A 19,103-nucleotide genomic window follows, 5' to 3' on the forward strand; every position below is an offset into this window, starting at 1 on the left:
TTTTTTTCATCAATTAAAATTAGAATAATCCATATAGAGTGTGCAAACATTTCAACGTCAGGAGTTGAACAACGCTGACTCCACGAGATTAAATATTAGAGCCTAACACAAAGCGGAGCGGCGGCGCGGCGCACTGCGGCGCCTACAAACCTAACAGGGATACTTCACGCACTGCGCAATGCGTGACGTATCCCTGTTAGGTTTGTAGGCGCCAATGCGCGTTTAGCGCTGGCTGCCCGCCCGCCGCGCTGCGCCGCAGCGTACCAAGGCGCTTGAAGCAACTATTTCACACCAGAGGTATTGCACAGTATCGTACGAAATTGAAGGCGCTCCAACATATTAGGAATAGCAGGCATCCTTCAAAAGTACGGAGCTTCCCTCGCAAAATAAATCAAGATACTACGGCCGAAAAAGAGAGCGGTAGTCCAAAAACTCACTGAGTCCTAGCATCCGTAATTAGTAACGGATAGCGTACACTTTATCGTCAGGCTGTTGCTTAATCGCCATCGGCTATAAAAGGCTATAAAAAATTGTGTTGCCGGCTAGAAGCTATTGGAAATCTTACAGTCGGCTGTAGGTCTATGATATTTTGGAAAACAGATTCTACTGCCAATTTTTACCAGGGTGACCAAGTTGTACCGACTTACGTCACAGGGTACACAATCCTCAAAATGCAAACACCTCCTTTTTTTTCTCTATGAGAGAGAATAAGTCACCAAGGATGGCATGGAGTGGTATGACTTTACCTCACTATCGGTTTCCCTTCAATTTTCAGTGTAGGCAACACTATAGCTACTCCGTGGCCGAACTGTATTTGTGAGAAGGAGAACACTTCTATTTGGAAACTTGAAATGCCCCCTGTTCATAAAAAATATTAGGGGTTGTGCAATGGAGCATCTAAGTCAACTTGGGCCTTTAAAGTGTCTCGAAACAATTTTCCTTTAGCACCAAAAAGCTGCTTTTAGACCAAATACTTCCCCTACTGCGCAGTTTTATGTGTCTCTTGAACATTTTCATTTTGCCGAGCTGCATTTTTATCCTCACTAGGTCAATACTATAGTAACACTCTTAGATGTCACGACTGCGCGAGGAAAATTACAAGAATGATGCGCATCATTCAGCGAGGCGTCGTGACACGTGACAGTACTTTGTAATTTTTAATTTTTTGCAAAATATTCCCTTGCTTAAAAATCCCTTTGATATACTGCCTTGGAAAATCCCTGTAAAAGGGATTCATGATCATTTAAGTCGGGGCTCCCGACCGCATTGAAAATTGATCGTATTAAAATTGAAGATTAATAAAACAATATGTTAACCTTTGAAGACCAGTAAAAATTCAAAATGGGTCCACTCAACGCCCGAAAACGACCACCTACCAAAAAAGGCCGGTGCCCCCCCCCCCCCTCACAAATTGCTTTCAAGTCGCAAAATTGACAAAGATTCTCCAGAATATAAGAGTCGCTTGCGTAATTTATCCGAACGAATACGAATTTGTTATGGTCTACGAAGCACTTCTAGCCTCTCTTGGGGCATTTACATGGGGGGGGGGGGAGTTTCTGTCATCAACATAAAAAATTAAAAAAATATCCGATAAAAACTCATGACAAGACTCTACAATAGCGCCTAAGGTAATTCCATAAATGTATAATACAATGATACAAGTTCATGGCGCTGGACTGCAGTTGCAATCGTGATAATAATGTGAAATTCCACCTCATTTCCGGGCGCACTCACATCCGTTCGCAGATTCTGTATTGCGGTCATGGACCAAGAGAATAAATAAGGACCCCCAACTCCGGTTAGCGCTGACATCAGCGCTCCCTGGCAGAGGGTGTAGTGAACTAAACCGATGATTGGGTCTTCCTGTTTATATTTCCATGCACCACCTATTTAGGCTTATCACTCAGTAGTGCTCATAGAAGTTTCTAGATCCTCGTATCCTCGTGGTCGCCCTGCAGTTTTGAAGAGTTTAGTGTGAAAAGTTTCCCATTTTCATTTCAATCTTCGTCAGTCTTCGTGTACATAAACTGGTATTAATGTGAAGTGTTATTTCTAACCGTTTTACTCAGCAGCAACTGCTGTTGAGAAAGCCAAAGGAAGTGTATATGTAGTGTGCAGCAGGAATCAGGATTGTACTTTTAGCCGAAGGCGCCTCTCTGTTAAGTGAAATCTTTTTAGTGAGAAATAGTGTTGTACTGATAAAAATCAACTGAGTGTCACAAAATCAAAGATACTTGACTTCAAGCATTACCTTTAATTTGATTATTAGCAAGTCTCTTTGATTCTGCGTCAGAAGTTGACTGAATCATCTTTGCTCGTGTTTTGATAAGATACTTCAAATCAAAGTCTTTCGCATTGACCTCTGCCGAAGGTATGTATCTATACAATTTCATTAGTTTGCGAAAGTAAAATGTATTAAAGTATCTACACAAATAAATAAATCTAGAGTACCTGTATAGCGAGAGTATAGACAGATGTGAAACTCCGAAAATCCATCAGGCCTTCACCGATGCCTCCGCGAATGAAGTTCGGGCCCAGAAATGCAGCCAACCTATGAATTTCAATTATCCAGAGCGATTTATTAATACAACTGTTACGAACCATCGTTTATAAAGCACGTATTTGACTTAGTTTTTGCATAAATTTACTCATTTTTGTGGAAGAACGCTCATTTAAGTACTTTCTTAGCCATCTTCGTTAGAATTGGAATCTACAGACTGGCAGTGAAATTTTGTGCGTTAGAAGTTGGTTAGAAGGGTGGCTGCACTTTTGGGCCCTAAGCCTTCCATGAAGCGATCTGTCCATACTCTCGCTATACAGGTACTCTAAATAAATCATAGATAAACAAAGAACATTGCATGGAATAACATACTATAGAGGTACGATCGTGGACCGCTGCGGCGTTAGTTCACCGCACCCTCTGCCAGGTTCGCTGCGAGCGCGCGTTAACGGTTTTTAACACAGGGTAGTATAGGGAGTTGGGAGTCCTTATTTATTCTATTGGTCCATGTTGCGGTTTCCGGTGATCCGGTATTTCTAGTTGGCTGTTTCCGGTTTCCGGTCGGCCTTCCACTTCCTGTAGATTCCACTAGTAGGAGTGAACCAGAAGGGAACGGAGCGGAACGGAAACGGACATTGAACCAGGTGATAAACAAACAAGTTGCAGGCGTGAAATTCAAAAAGCAACGTGCAAATTACATACTGCAATTCATTAATATTTTATTTTATGAAGCATTCTGCAACTGGATTTCGTTCATAATGAGCAAAAAGAAGGTAAGTCGAATAATCGCTTTCACGTAGTCGGTAAATGATTTATTTGTGCCTTAAGAACACACGTTGATCCATGTTACACCTCTCACAAATGCTGAACTAAAGTCACCCATTTGGTTAAAAAACTGATCAATTTTAAGCGCACCAGATTTTTTACTTTTATGGTAGCATTATCAATTTATCACACTTGCCTGTACATAAGTTCTAGAATGGGTACTGATTTCTCGATGTCATCCTCAAACTGGTGCCCTGTTTTTCAACAGAATAGACCATTGACTTATAACACAATCTAAACTGCGCACTAGGCCCGACTTTAGACGTCCCTTCAGCTTAGTTGATACAGCCGGATATACGAAGCGTACCCGGCAACGGCACAGACAAGACTGGCATTTCCATTGTCTCGGTACATATTGGATTGCTCTACGTACTGAGACAATCCAGGTTGCCTATTGTCTCGCCGAAATTTCCTAATGCGTGGTCTAGATTGTATTATACGTCAATGGAATAGACGTAGGTTGAGTTCACGTCAAATGAGTTTACGCACTCTTAGACTGTGACAGAAGATTGTCTGACGTCACTTTTACCTTCATGTAAAGTTAATGGAAGGAGCAGGATGGTGGATCTCTTGCTGCTGGTACAAGTGCGCAAATCTTAATCGGTACGAACTCTATCAGACAATAATCGTTCTAGACGTGTCCCTGTTAAGGGAAGAATTCAAGTTGAGATGTGTCAAGATAAATATTCCTTTTTTGTATCATTACCTAAAGTACCAACCAATTTTTAACAGAGAACAATATCTTACACTAAGATCTAGGTAACACTCCGCATTCTGGAAATGCTGATTCAAGTGCAGAGTCTGCTAATCTTTGGGAAGGGTAGTTAGAAAAAAGCTGACCATTCCATAGGACGTTTACTTACTTGCACCTAAAATCTGATTCCTATGACTGTTGTAGTTCTTCTGTTTTAAGTAAGAACATCACTTACTTTGCTGCATTACTTTATCTTTAAGGAATAATTTACCAAATATACCACCATACCATTTCTGCCCCTGTGAGTTCAAATGTAAGTGCGAATGTTGAGAGCCATGGGCGAGTTAAGATGACACTATACATACTTGTTCTAGATTTGGTCTGGCTAAAGATTCTTAAGTGGTTGTCAGGTATCATCCTGTTCATACAAGAGGAAGTATTTGCACATTCTTTCAGCAATGTCCATCAGTGAGACTTTATGTGCCTAATGTCTACCGTTACTGTTACAGAGCACCTTGGAAACTATAACTGTCGAGTCCATCCTAGCTGACAGGGCCAGGCGTCAAAAATGCTTGGAAGAAATACAAAAACTATCACAGGAGCTCGAGCAGAGCGAGGGTAAGTATACTAGTCTTATTTTTTTTGTTCCGTGCCAATAAAGCATGTAGATTTTGGAGAATGTTTTATTGACCATGACCACCCATCAACGGCTTCATCATCCCTCCATATGGGTGGAAATCAAGTTATTTTGCCTGGCCACCAGACTGGTTATGAGGGATTCCCAAGTTCATTTTACCATGTGTAATTTCATCACTATTGCCGGAGTACAGTAATATCTGCCCTCTCCTGCAGTGTAGAATGTCTTGCAGAGAGAGAATGCTCTTTTCATTTTTCAATGCCAATTATCTTTCATTTTAAACTTTCATATGGCTCCTAAGACCAGTAGGTAACTTCAAAAAATATGATGCTTCTACAGATCTTTTTGAGGATTCACGGACTTTATAATGAAATATCTCATTGAAATATGATTACTGAAAGCTTGACTCCAACTCACTTACTTATATTAATACTCATTGTATTTTCCCTCTCTCTCTCTCTTTCTTAAAAAAAAAAACCTATTAAAATAGGTACCTTATTTGCCCAATGCAAATCAAACTATGCCCTTCTATATTTTCTCTCTAGAGCTGTAAATGCAATTGGTTTTAATATTTTAATGGATTGTCTTTTCTCACGGTCCCCAATAAAAAATTTTATTCATTGATCCTAGAAAAAGTCTTTATTTTGTCAAACTTCTGTTTTAGTCTGCTTTGTTTTTGATGCCAGGTAGTGATAGTAGTGACAGCGTCCTGCGAGATTTTTGCGATGGGACACTTCATGTCAGATCAAGTGGCTCTGATTCCAATGATGTTAATTTAGAATTCAAGAACTACGGGCACACAGTTTTTTATTCTGGAGGCTCTGAAATTATTTGCGAAGGTATTAATTTAATTGATTCCTAAATTGTTTTAAAAATTTGCAAGAAGATGGTTTTTGAGTGCTCCCTCTGTTGATAAGTTTTTAACTCAAATTTTAAGCACTCCTCTTTTTGATAAACGAGAAAAAAAAACAACAAAACAAAAAAAAAAAAAACACTGATAATGTGGCTGGAACTGAAAGTAACATGGTGATAAAATACTGCTGGGTCCACACTATTTTCTGAAGAAAGCAAGGCTAAAAATTTTCAATTTGAATAAAAAACTTAGCTTCGAATGGGTCTTAGTGCAAAGACTGACCTCATTAGTGCTTAAATTTTGACACTGATTAAACTTTTTTGGCCTTACTTCCTTCGCAAAATAAAGTGGACCCAGCACTATTTTACCACCTTGTCCTTGTTAATAAATTGATACCTATCAGTACAAATATGCAACACAATGAAGCTAAATTATTCAGATTATACTTTTTTAAATCTATTTTATCCGTAAGATCAATGTATGTGCATTAGCTTTGTTATTTATCACAAAGATTACGTTTTAAAATCCGACTTTTAATCTCACAGATTAATATCACTTATTTAACCACACCTTGCTTGAGTCAGTAATATTAATCAGCTTCTTCAACTTTCAAATTTATCATTACAAACTTAAATTGAATAGCTGAGTGAGTTGAGGATCTGATTTGTGATAATACCACTCATTACTAATGGGAAATATACCTACTTAAGAACTAAAAATCAGACAATTTTCGTGTTTTGTATCAAATTTTCTTCTTGTATTTTTCTGTCATGAGACATCATTTTGATGAGCTCTGGCAAGGTCTAATATATGCTTAGTATACCTATACTGGTAAATGGCTTCAAACATGAAGGAGCGACACACGATGCAGAATCCTGTTTTCTTGTGGTTTCTTCTCACAACATGGATTAGAAAGGGCACAGGAGACAGCACAAAGCTTTATTTTAAAAATTTCAAAGATAGCGGCTGTCTTACTTTTCAATATGGATTCATGGAAATTAATGTAAATTTTTAAGCCATGATTTATTGTAATTAGAGAGAAGATTCTGCACAAGTACGATACTTGCTTTGGAATGTGAAATGTTAAATACCCATTTGTGACCACTTTATGAATTGATAACAACTCATTAAGTCTTCTCAAGTGAAATTTTACGTTTTAAATTTTGAAATCACGATAAATTCAAAGTTTTAACATACTACAGAAGTACACAAAAAACGAAAAAGCATCCGCACCCAGTGAGAAAATTATTCTTGTAGTTTATTTCCTTTTGTTGAATTATTTAGTCTAAAAAACTACTCTTATGAAAATGAAGCCTATTCATGTGCAAAATTAAAAGCATGCAACATTCTTTTGTGTGGATGCAGACTTCTAAATGTTCCCTAGCCAATGGAGAATTTGCAGGTGTCTGAAATTTTGTAAATTTCATCTTTAAAATGAGACTACTAGGAAAACTGATAACGAGGATATCCTTGGTTTCTAAATTGAACAATTATTGGAGACGATATGACAAAATAACCTCACTTGCTAAAATAAAATTGTTTAAATGGAAAATGCTGCCAGATAATGTCATGAGGCGGCACATTTTCTCACGTCTAAATCAAGTTTTTTCCTATTTCCCACGTCAGATAATAATTATGAAAAATACTGCGAACTCAGCTAATATAGCAATCTCAGATGAAGCAATAAAATTTTTGTGTGCAAATTCTCCATTATACTCACCTCATCAATTTTGGCCTTAAATAGATGTCAATGTGTGTGTGTGTGTGTTTTTTTTTTCATTTCAGATGAGACTTTTAATCATTTGAACGAAGATGACCAATATTTGTTTACCCATATGTTATCTTTTCGATTTTGGGTATGATTCTCTTTGATTATTTTACAAGATAGTTTTTTGCTACAACTGATCATATGTGCCTAGTCCTTCATCAACCCCTGTCTCAGTTAAAAACGCATTTCATGACAAATGCATGCTTGAAGAGTGCCAGGTATAAGGAAATATGATTTCGATAATTCCAGGCTTGTTTCAAGTCTATTGTCTCTTCACTCAATGTTTGAGGAAAGATTAGTCCTTTATGAAGGCACTTATGTGATTGTTCAATCATATGATTAAGTAATCTAAGATCTGAAATAGGTCAATCAATACAGTTCTTACTGTTTTTTTTTGCATTTTTATTTCTGGCATTTCATGTCCGCTTGAGAATGATCAATTCAATTCCGGAAAAAGTCCATTGGATATTTTTAGTTTAAGTTCTTGGATACTTTCACTGTTTTATTCATTTGCGTTTATTAATATTGGAGTTATTTAGGGCAGTTCTCATAGACATGAAATTTATTTTTATTCATCTGTTTTTATTTTCATTACTTACTCATCCATTTTTTTTCAATTTTTATAGAACAAACTTTCAAAATATTTCTGCAACCGTCCCTATAATATTGGAAAAATTTGTTTCCACCTCATGACCACATCTCTGGAGCATGCTGATTTATGTAAACAGTTTCTTTTATCGGATGCAAATACTTGGATACCATCATTTGTTGATGTGATCAATGCTTTTTATCGCTTGGGTAAGTTTTACCTAGATCACAGCTGTTGCCACCTGAAATTGTGAAGAACCCTTTTCATTGATATTCTTTCAAGAAAATTAGACAGGAATGGAGACATGAAACACCGCAAAGGGGAAAATTTATTTCCCTTGTCTCGCCAACAGATTTTTGTCATGCTCTACTAGCAGACCTACATATAGGCGGTGGAACTGCAAAAATGCGTACCTAGATCGTATTGTTTCAAAATCTTTGCTCCGATCTTATTTCTTAAGAGGAGACCTAACAAACATCATAGCTTGAAATTTTCACAAAATATACTTCTCATAAGTAGAGAAAAAAAGTTTTCAAGAAACGATGTCCAGTAGTTTTCCATGTAGAATATGAAGTATGCTAGGAAGTCTGGAATGCTGCAAACCGATATATACATTTCTGCAGTCTTACCATTGATCTAGTTGTCTGTAAAGGATGCCTAAGAATGCGGTTAAATTTTTGGAGATTGATAAATTTACCAAATGGCATTGTATCAATATTGCCATGCGATATTTTGTCAATAACCAACATGCCTTGGAAATGTAGTCTAACTTTATTGAGAACAATATTGTCAGAGAATACTGCACAAATATTTCTTATAAATATTCCTTCCTCTCTCGCAAGTAATGTTGCCTCAACGATATCTTAATTTTGAGAGACGAGTTTTGCCTGGCAATATCTCTTTCAATACTGTTCTTTACCCAATTGTGAAAAGGAAATTTAACTCACTTTTCAGTTTGTATTGTATTTGTGTGCAAAATACCATCATATGATAAAGTGCACATACACACACAGTATACATTCGATGCTGTGGTGTAAAAAACTTGAAAAATGTCAAACCGAATCCGAGTCATGGCCGGCCGAAGTTTGCAGTTTGAAAATCTAGAAGGAAAAGCAATTCAAAGTTTAAATTTGCCTTTTTCAGGGTCCCAAATAATCAGAATAGTTTTCAGAACAACAATATCCTTTCTAATGGCTCATAGGTGTTATGTATATTCTCTGGCTATTATAATCTCAGGCTAATTATCTTTTTTTTTTATTTCTTGTCTCCCTACAGGTGCATCACCTCATTGTTTAAATATTGGAGAGGAAGTGCTGGCAGATTTTGAAATGATAGAAGATACAGAGAGTGCACAGAACACTAAAATGAGTGATGATAAAGTCCAGCTGATTCGCACAGTATGTTCTGTTTTTTTCTCATATAAGGCAACACACTACCAGTCCCTAAGAATTAAAGTTATATTTTATAAGTTCGTCATTACTAATATAAATATGTATAATTTGATATTAAACAATGTCTCAGATGAAGGAGTTTTGTGAATTTTCAAGTCTTAAAGTGAATGGACAGTTATAATTTTAATGAACAGTATAATACTGATGTGAAAAAATGAACCTCAGTGTCTAATTTTTCACGATGAACGTCATGAGATGAGCTTTACTCAACATAACTGCACTAATATCTGGATTCTTCAAAAAATTCCACTTTAATTTTTATTCAGGATCCCCTTCCTATGCTGTATCCTTAAACTATCGGCAATTCTGACATTCAATAATGCAATAAACTGGTTAGTTTTTGCTTGTAAATAAAATGTGACTGGAAGTTTGCAATGCTGTAAACTTACAAGAATAAGCTAATTTTACCATTAAAATACGGAATTGAGCTCTTGCTCACAACAGGGATTTGGAATTTAAACATTTTTTATTTTCTAAATTTTGCAAGAAATACAATTGTATGTGTGGTTATCTCTGAAACACATTCTCATGCTCAAGGAAAGCTTTCAAAGTTCAGGCTGTAATGGAAGGGATCGCCCATGTTCGGGTGGAATTCCACCTCAAGTCAAACTCTTTAAGCACGGATAAGGAGGGAATAAATTAGCATGGTTGCTAAGGCTACAGTTTTGGAGTCCTCATACAAAGTGGCAACACTACCAATGTATTCGCCTTCTATCTGTGTATGAAGATTTAACTGGATATAGAGGTAGTCTCTCGCAGTATCGTGGGTGATCCCTCAATTACAGCCTGAACCTCGAGAGTTTTGTTTTTTTTAACAAGGCCGTTTGAATCAGAGAAAACCAATCAGTCAAGTTTTTTGCTAAATCTTTCATTATCTCAAGTACTTAAATAAACCACAAATATTTGGAGCATGCAAGAGCCCCACTTATCCAATTTGATTGTAAATTGAGGTAACAATGTATAGCACCTATAGTGAAGTTTAAAAAAAAAAAAAAAAAAAAAAAAAAAAAAAAAAAAAAAACTATCTGGATGCACCAAAAGCTAAAATCTATGAGACTCATGCTTTTACCTGAGTATTTTTCTTAAGGATTTTATACATATTATCAAAAAAGTGATGGCGAATTTGAAGAGCATCCTTAAGATGTCACCCAACGTTTTCTTTGCAATTTTCTACATTTTTTCCCAAAAATGTTTGTATAGTGAATCTTTTCAAGTTTTTTTGTCTTTAAGCGTGATTTTCCAAATGACGCTCCTTACATGTTTCCAGCAGGAAGAATTTTGTGCAGAATCAAATTTCAAATCATTTTCGATCTTTAAAGTTTGCCATTTTTTTTTTTTTTTTTTTTCAGGTGTTGGAATATTTAAATTTCTGTCTTGGCAAAGAAGCACTTACCTCTGAAAACGCTTTCGATCTTGTGATTGTGCTTTCAAAAATTGGCACTGATAAAAATTGTTTGAAAATTTTGCATTTAATCAATAGTCTCATTGACTTACTTTTGAACAGTCAAGTCAGCTTTAACGATTTTGATGTGAGTACTTTCCTTCAATATTTTCTTGAATTTTTTTAGTTGTATGCTTGCATTTTGTTCCCAACTTTAAATTTAAATAAAATAATTTTACCCATGGTGCAACTTAATGACTGTTTCAATCTGCTAAAAGTATTTCTAAGCCCTCTTCATTGTCAATAGCACTATCCTTTATGCAACTAAACTAATGAGTAAGTTGCACTATGAGCAGAAGTTTACTAGGTATGTATTTAAACGAATTTTTTGGCACCAATTTATAATTTTGATTCCTTCAAAATAAATCTGAATCATCCCTAATGGTAAAATCTTCTTTATCATCTGAAATGATATTGTATCAAACTTCAATTTTTGGAAGTTCTAAAGTGAAAGGCAAAAATATTAAGGTACTATGGGAAGGAAACATGCATGGAGGCTCAACAAATTCTCAGACGGTGACAATCGGACGTACTTATACTGAAACGAACTATGTGCATGTAGTTTGTGTGCAATTTAGCTCCTTTTGATGTGAATACATCTAATTTTGTAAATAAGTAAAAGGTAAAACAGTTTTAGGTAATACCTGAATTTGAACAGGGCTAGGAAATCTGGAAAACAGCAAAAGTCAGTGAATTAAACATGCAGGAAAATGTCAAGGGAATAGGAAAACTGTTACAGATTCATGAAATCATACAATGAGTCATGTTCAAGGACTATCAGAAAAGATATGATTGTGTAAGCGAAATTGGTGTAAAATTGTAATTTGATCAAGAGCAAAACCACAAGTAATGATGAAAATTCAATCATAAAAAATATGAACTTTTTAAATCAGATAATTAGCCGTAAGTTTTAAATAAATGAAACTAAGTTGCTGATTTACTTCAATTTTATAATATGTACCCTCCTTATTTGTTTTAATAGGCAAGGAATCTTGCTGAGAAACTTCTAAACTTTCAAACCAATACTGTGAACAAAGTTTTTATCTGTGTTAATGTCCTACCGAGGAGCCCTAGAGGACAGTTACTAGCTGTGTACTTTGCATTTTTCATCATGAATGATATACTTGGAATTAAAATTATAAAATCAGATGTAAAAAATGTAAGTCTTTTCCTTTACCTATGCTATTTGCTGCTATATTTGTGTACGTATTTGAGTTCTCGATCTTTCGTTGGGCAAACGCTAATTTTTGGAAAGATGCCAGTATTAGCGTTGAATGGGTTTAGGAAATGAACTTAAAATCTTATCCCGCAAATTTGCATAACTGTTATCATTTTAGGTCTCTTCAAAAACTGGGAAGAGGAGAATTAGACAGGAAAAACTATCAGACCACCCACAAAAATCATTGAGCTGCAAAGGAGTCCCAGGATCAAGTGGTCCTTCCTCTGTATTCCAACATTTTTTATCTCTCTAGGCTGTCAAGTCATTTTCTGAGTGGGGCAGATGCAAGGACAGCCATTCAGTTAGTGGGTTTAATCGTTAGGTTACAGTGTTTTTGGATCTTATTTCTGAGCGCTTTCACTCTGAAAGATATTGTATGATATTATTGATCATCTGTGGAAAAAGTGACCTTAGCACCAAAAACTTGAACTCAAGATGCTGGCACTATTACTCAGCTAAATATTTTACAAACATTTTTCCTTAATAAACACCCGAACATACCAAATCGAACCGGAGTTATGAAGGTTTGAAATTTAAATTTCTATAAGCAAAGTTTTGCAAGAAAACAAGCAAGCAAAAGTTTTAATCTGCCTCGTATCAAGTTCAAACTTTACTGGTTCAGAATTAAAATTTCCGCCCTCTATTAACACAAGAGTAAATAAAATCTTCAGCAAATTATTCCTTATGGCACTAGACGGTGCTTTTTATCAGAAATTGATTTGAAATTTCATGCAACTTGACGAAAAATCATCTCTCTTTCGATTTGTGTTTTTGCTCTGAGGTTCCTTGTATTGTGGACTGTCTCAAATTGAAGACCAGTATTTACCTCCTGTTGCTCCTTTTTCTTGATAATGGTCTAAGTAAAGTTCAACGAATGTAAACATCATAACTACAGTCTGTGCAAACCAATTAGACAGAGTAAAAATTCGGGCATTTTCGGGTGAGCCAAGAATTGCAACGTCGGATCCTGGCGAGGAGCCGCTGGGTCAGCGCTGAGCTCACCTGGTTTTGTTCCCCTTGTTTCCATGCCGGGCCTTTACCTGGCGGCCTGACCCTTGTCATTAAGGCCCTCTGACTACTGGTGGACCAAAAATTGCACACCAATTTTTTTTATCATCTGTGAATTTTTCCTTCATTTCAACGGATTCGGATTCAGCTTGCAATCCTGATGAAAAATATGTAAATTGTAGGTAAGTATAATGGTAAGTTATAGTATTACAGAAGTTTTTTAGAGTTTTTGGAAAGCGCTGAAGGAATTAGCGAGTTCTGTAATACAATAATTTACCACTATATTTACCTATAATTATATATATTTTTCATCAGGATTGCAAGATGAATCCGAATCCATTAAAATGAAGGAAAAATTCACAGATGATTGAAAAATTGGTGTGCAATTTTTGGTCCACCAGTAGCCAGAGGGTGTTAATGACAAGGGTCCGGCCGCCAGGTAAAAGCCTGGCGTGGACACAATGGGAACAATATCAGGTGAGCTCAGCGCTGACCCAGCAGCTCCTCGCCAGAATCTGACGTTGCAATTCTCGGCTCGCGCGGAAATACTCGAATTTTTACTCTGTCTAATTGGTTTGCACGGACTGTAGTTTGAAAAACACCAAAAGTCATCTTGACTCCTGTTAGAAAGGAAACAAGAAGATAAAAGGAAAAATTCCAAATGCTTTATCTAACAATTATTCCTGCTTTTGCCTTTGCCATTAAATTAATACAAAGTTTCACTGTTTTCTTCTCTCTTTTTTATACAGTTGGGCCCTGTCTTAGATATGCTTCATGAGCATGAAGATGAAATAAAGCAGCTGAGTCCTCCCAATATTTACTTCTTCACTTTATCGCTGACAAACATTGTTTACAATTTGAAAGTTGGCAATTTTAACATAGTAAGTAAATTACATATTTGTGCTTTCAAGTTCCAGCAGTTAAAAATTGGTCGTTAAAATATCTAGAAAGTCGATTTAAGTAGACCAACTTCCTCCCTGTGCATGCCTAAAAGTAAACTACATATAGTTTCAAGTAACAGAAATCCATAACTGAAAATCCTCACTGATCCAGGCGGGCTGATTTTGAACACTTGGTGAAGAGCTAAACAAATGAATAGTCTTATTTCTAATTCAGAATATCTTCATTACCTACAGAGAAATAGACTAGGAACTCTTACAGTATGACCCTTGCTTTAACAAGTATTATGACAGTATTTAATATCAATGGAAGAAGTATGTATAATCATACAAACTAATCCTTAGTTAATCTTATCTTCTTTGCAGGATGAGTTCACAGAATTGTTGACATTTATGCTCCATATCAAGAAGCTTCCACAAATTCAAGTTCGAGATTCGAACTTGAAATTCATCAGCAATTTTGTAGATTGGTGTTGCAATCTTTGGAGTTTTTCGCTCGATGAATTGAAGGAAGCAAAAATGTTCGAGTCACCCAAGAAATCACCCAGAAAGTCACCTAAAAAGAAGGTGACACTTTTGTTTGACAATTCTGTTTTTGACAAGCAGACTAGTGCTGCTTCAAATTACTGAAAAGTAAGTGAGGTTTTTTCTTCCCTCTCTAAAAGGATAATTTTTCGAGATTGCGAAGAGAAGTTGAATAGTCATATCATATAACAAATTTTGCATTTTTTTAAAAACACCAATAAATTTTCGTCAAGTTATAAGATTTCTTGAAGTTGTCCAACAGTGATGTTCTTGCAGACAGAGAAAGAAAGAGTGGACCGACAGCAAATGTTTGAGAAAAACTCTTTTTTTTGCAATGGACCCTCAAACAATGTGCAAATTTAAGCATTATGACGAGTGTTTTCTTTCATCAAAATTTTGCATAAAATAAGAGTGGTGCAACAAAAATTATCGGAAGCAATTCTTAAGTTAGATATTAATGTTTTTCGATGCATCAATATGTACTTCCCCCTCATGAAAAAAACCATTATGTAATTGAGTTTAATCGTAATCGTCTCTACAGTATGAAAAAATGGCAACCCCAATCTCGGCGTTTTGGCTCAGCTTATGCTTTTTATCTACACTTTGAACAACCCAGGGCGGAAGGGAACACCACTTCATTGATAAGCCTGCCAAAACTATTGTGCCATGGGATTTGAATCTGTAGATGTATATTTTTCTTATTTGCAGGAAATTCAAATTTTTTGTACAAAGTGCCAAAGAAGAAGGTTAATGTCCTGTCTCAGTTATGAGTTAATTTCAGTCATTTGTCGCATTAAGTCATGTTCTACAGGAAATTTTGAAGAGGAAACACAAATCCCCTTTGTTGCACATATTACTGCATACCAATATTTGTACCATTTCTAGTGGTCCATTCAAATATTTTCACCTAGAAGGTTTTGCCCTGTTTTATAGAAAATGGATACACATTTATTCCTTGTAGTCGCTAGTGATACTTTTTCAATGATGTAAAATTTTCTTCAAACCTAAAAAAATTTCTACATATCAATTACAATCCAAACATATTGCTCCTTTCAACCCCATTTATCAAAGTTAAATCCAACTTCATTGCTTTGAATTTTTACTGAATATTCTACCTACCAAGATGGAAGATTCAATTAAGTATCTTAAAAGAATCTTGTTTTTGCGATATTTAAGATTGCTTGTAATTAATTCTCTAGTCAAAGAATGTAGTAACACAGAAAATCTGCTAAATCGCAAATTGAGCTCAATATTATTATATATTTATTTTACTTGATCAAGGGTTAAATGGTCATTGAATTTTTAATTTTCAGAACCGCGATTGGGCAGAGCTATTTTCCAGTAAACTGAAAGAGGAAGAAATCCTCTGTAGGATTCTTCAACAGTAATTAAATGACTGATGGAGTAGAATCAAATAAGTTTTGCTCTTGGAGCCATCGTTTTTTAAAAAAGTGACTTTAGTTATTTTAAGACTTCAGCATGTTTTCTGAAGTCCTCATACTCTATGAAAGTCGATTTTAATAGTGGTCAATCTTCGTTTTCAACAAAAATTTTTTTTTGGCCTCTTTTATCACTGGAAGTTAAATTTTTTGTCCGTACCGTAGACCAACTAAACAGGCTTGTTTTTCCATCAATACGTGCAATAATAATGCCGTTTTAAGTTGTTTTGCACTCATTGAGCTATATTCTTGTAGAAGAATAAAACAAAATACCCTTCAAAGTTTTTACTTTCAAAATTTAGCCCCCAAATTGCTCTAAAGTCCGATTTCTAGAATTTTGCGCCATCATTTTTCTCCTAAGAAAGCCAGGAAATGTATTTAAACGCTTAATTTTAATTAATTTCTTTAGAACTAACTTAGAAGATGTGGTAGACAACTTTTTTAAAGAATTTCTACAGGTATGCTCTTCTTAAAGCTACAAATTGTACAATTTTTTACTGGTCTACGGTACGGACAAACGGGCTACGGTAAGGACGAAGAGGCATTCGTAAATATTACTGTATGCAAGGGCCGAATTATAAAGAACTGAAATTCATTGGGGAATAAACTGCTAAGTTATAGCATAGCTTATAAGTGCCACTTTCATAAATTATTACAGGCAATAAAGGTAAAAAGAGTAAGTAAATCGGTTTTTCAAAAAAAATGAACTGCTTTTGTTTTAAAGTAAACGCATTAAATAATTAGGGACAAATCTTAGAAGCTGAGTTCTTAAAACAAGCTTGACAACGTTAGAACGTTTTAGGTGCACTTTTACAAAAAAAGAAAGAAAACAAAAAGGTAACTTTATCGAAAATGTGGTCACAAATCACCTTAAATAAATATTTAAAGGACGATAAGAAAAAAATAAGTTAGATATTAACGAGTAAATATTAAACGAATAAATTGCTATGAACTTCAGACGAAAAAGAGGACTCAAAGTTCTAAACGAAAAAATGAAAAAAATAAAAAGATGGCGATCCTTATGCAATCATCGAAAAAAAAAGCCTCCTTCTTCTAAGTCGCGTCGTACTAAAAAAAAATACGTCTCTCTCTTTTTTTTTAATTCCAAATTTTGGTGATAGATAAAATAAAGTAAAGTGGGATGATCTATCAAACAGCGCACCGATTTTTGGATGACTTTCGCATTTTGTCCGTACTTACCGTAGACCCGGCCGCATCGCGCGTGAGCTACGGGCTACGGTACCGGACGGCTACGGGCTACGGTACGGACGGCTACGGTGCGGACAAATCGTGTGATTATTGGCAACGGTGCTCGGGCATATTCACGCATGTGGTTGAAATTCTGGATTTGAGGTTAAGATATCAGAGCGTATCAAAATATACCAAAATTCGAGAGTTTGAAGTGATTTATGCATTAAAAAGGTAGGTATACGGTAAGGACATCCTAGATGGTCGTTAAACCTAGAAACTCATAAAAAACGGTCAAAATTTACCTTTTCATCCCGGTTTTTTCCTCCTCTCGGCTACAACGTGCACGACAGTTACGAAAACACAAAAAAAAGTAAACAAAGTTCTTCAGTGCTCCACTTTAGCGGACGAAATGATGCTGAAAACAGGGGGCTACGGTACAGGACGCGAATTTCGCAGACAAGGCTGCTTGACGCAAAGACGGTCAATATTTTCACTTATTTGGATGAATATAACTGAAAATAATAAGTTAGGTAGAAGTTGAGTGTGAATTTACAGCAGAAATGGAAGTATTTAGATGCAAGATGATGGTTGTGAAGCGTTAAAGTTGCGCACTTGAGTCGCAGACAGGCTACGGTACAGGACATTTCAGCTGTTTAGGGCCAAAATTCTGATAGTAAATGGCAAAAACTGCCTAAAGCGATGTTGGGACCTGATTAAGCGTAAAATTTTGAACAAATTTAAAAAAAAAAAAGGTCAGATTTTTCCATTTTGAAGGGCTAAAAAGTTGGGAGACATGGTAGAGCAAAACTTAGTTGATTCTACTCGATGATTGGAAACAATAATAAATCTACAAACCAGTTCTAGCTAAAGTAGTGGACTTGAATTCTAATTTGATTAGATTGCCTTGTCCCGAGACTGATTTTTTTCTGAAATATTTCAATTAAGTAGTATGTAATTTAAATTTTTTTGTACCCTAGTATTTCCATTGCTGTGCAAAGGGATTTTAGTGAAACAGGGTCCTGGCCAATTTTTTCTAAAAACCGAAGCGCTAAGGTGTCTCCTGCCGTAAAACCAGCATTTTAGCAGTGCTTAAAAAACATGTAAAGTGTTAGTACTGTGTAGAAAAATTCTTTCAAATAGAAGAAATCAGATCTGGAGTTAGCCAGGATTTCCTCATGGGGGAATTCCAAGGGCAAAAATTCCTGCTATTCCCCAAAAAGATCTTTTTCTTTTAGTTGAAGGGAGCAAGAAGCAGAAGAAATTTCTTGTTTATTTGGCTTTTAGCAGAGGTGGAACCTGACGAGTTGCCTTCAGTGTTCACCTAATTTTACTTCGTTTATGTTCCTTTTTTTCTCTCCAATTTAGTTTCAAAGGATTTGCTTACTACTAATAATAATTTATGGTTCTACTACCTCTGAAGCAGAGTGCAATCAATGTTATTTGCTCCCTTCAGTTCTTTGAGAAGAAATAATGTGTTTATTTTTGAAAGGACCGCTAAAATAAGATTTTTCAACTAATTTCTAAGCCCTAAATGAAACATCTCTACCTCGTATGTTTCAACTTTCTTATGAAAACATGAGTTAGTAATTTCTTACAACGTAATGAATGTGTACGGATACCTACCATTTTATTTTGTTTTGATAAATTATTTATTTCACTGCATTTCTTAGTCTTTTGTCTTCTGTCAGAATTTTTTTTTTTTGTCAAGGTCTGTTGTATTGTTATGAAAAAAGATGCAATTGTCCTTAAAATGAATGGAAACTGTAGAGAAGCTCATTGTCAGTTACACATTTTGAGAGAAGCACAGAGATCATTGAATTCGATACAATAAATTGGTTCCAGTTTTTGCAATATTGAAAAGTTTATAAGTCTGTTTTTTGTCTAAGAAGAAGAAAAATTGGCATTTACTTGTATGATTTTCCCGAATACGTAGTCTCAAAAATGTTTCCAGCTCAACTTTCAGATGTTCTTCGGTTTGCATGTCTTTAGTATTTGCTGAAGATGTAAGAAATCCCACTCCTAATCAATACTCATGTTTTAAATGCAATTGGTTCTTAGCTGCTT

At 35.6% G+C, this 19,103-nt stretch overlaps 1 protein-coding gene across 3 annotated transcripts; it reads left to right on the forward strand.

Moving 5' to 3' along the window:
• Nucleotides 1-3,115: 3,115 nt before the first annotated feature.
• LOC109036539 (uncharacterized) lies at nucleotides 3,116-18,700 on the forward strand. 3 transcript variants are annotated; one of them, XM_019050829.2, is made up of 11 exons: nucleotides 3,116-3,273; nucleotides 4,529-4,637; nucleotides 5,343-5,495; nucleotides 7,295-7,365; nucleotides 7,904-8,075; nucleotides 9,142-9,263; nucleotides 10,667-10,846; nucleotides 11,741-11,917; nucleotides 13,735-13,866; nucleotides 14,251-14,517; nucleotides 15,118-18,700. In XM_019050829.2, exons 1-10 carry the CDS (start codon nucleotides 3,259-3,261, stop codon nucleotides 14,512-14,514), a joined length of 1,395 nt encoding a protein of 464 aa, XP_018906374.2. In that variant the 5' UTR covers nucleotides 3,116-3,258; the 3' UTR covers nucleotides 14,515-14,517; nucleotides 15,118-18,700. The 3 variants fall into 3 exon arrangements, with proteins under 3 accessions (XP_018906374.2, XP_018906375.2, XP_018906373.2); XM_019050830.2 differs by having other exon boundaries at nucleotides 15,723-18,700; XM_019050828.2 differs by lacking the exon at nucleotides 15,118-18,700 and having other exon boundaries at nucleotides 14,251-14,571.
• The last annotated feature ends 403 nt before the right edge of the window (nucleotides 18,701-19,103 follow it).

This window comes from Bemisia tabaci, chromosome 6, assembly GCF_918797505.1.
Source record: "Bemisia tabaci chromosome 6, PGI_BMITA_v3".
NCBI lineage: Eukaryota > Metazoa > Arthropoda > Insecta > Hemiptera > Aleyrodidae > Bemisia > Bemisia tabaci.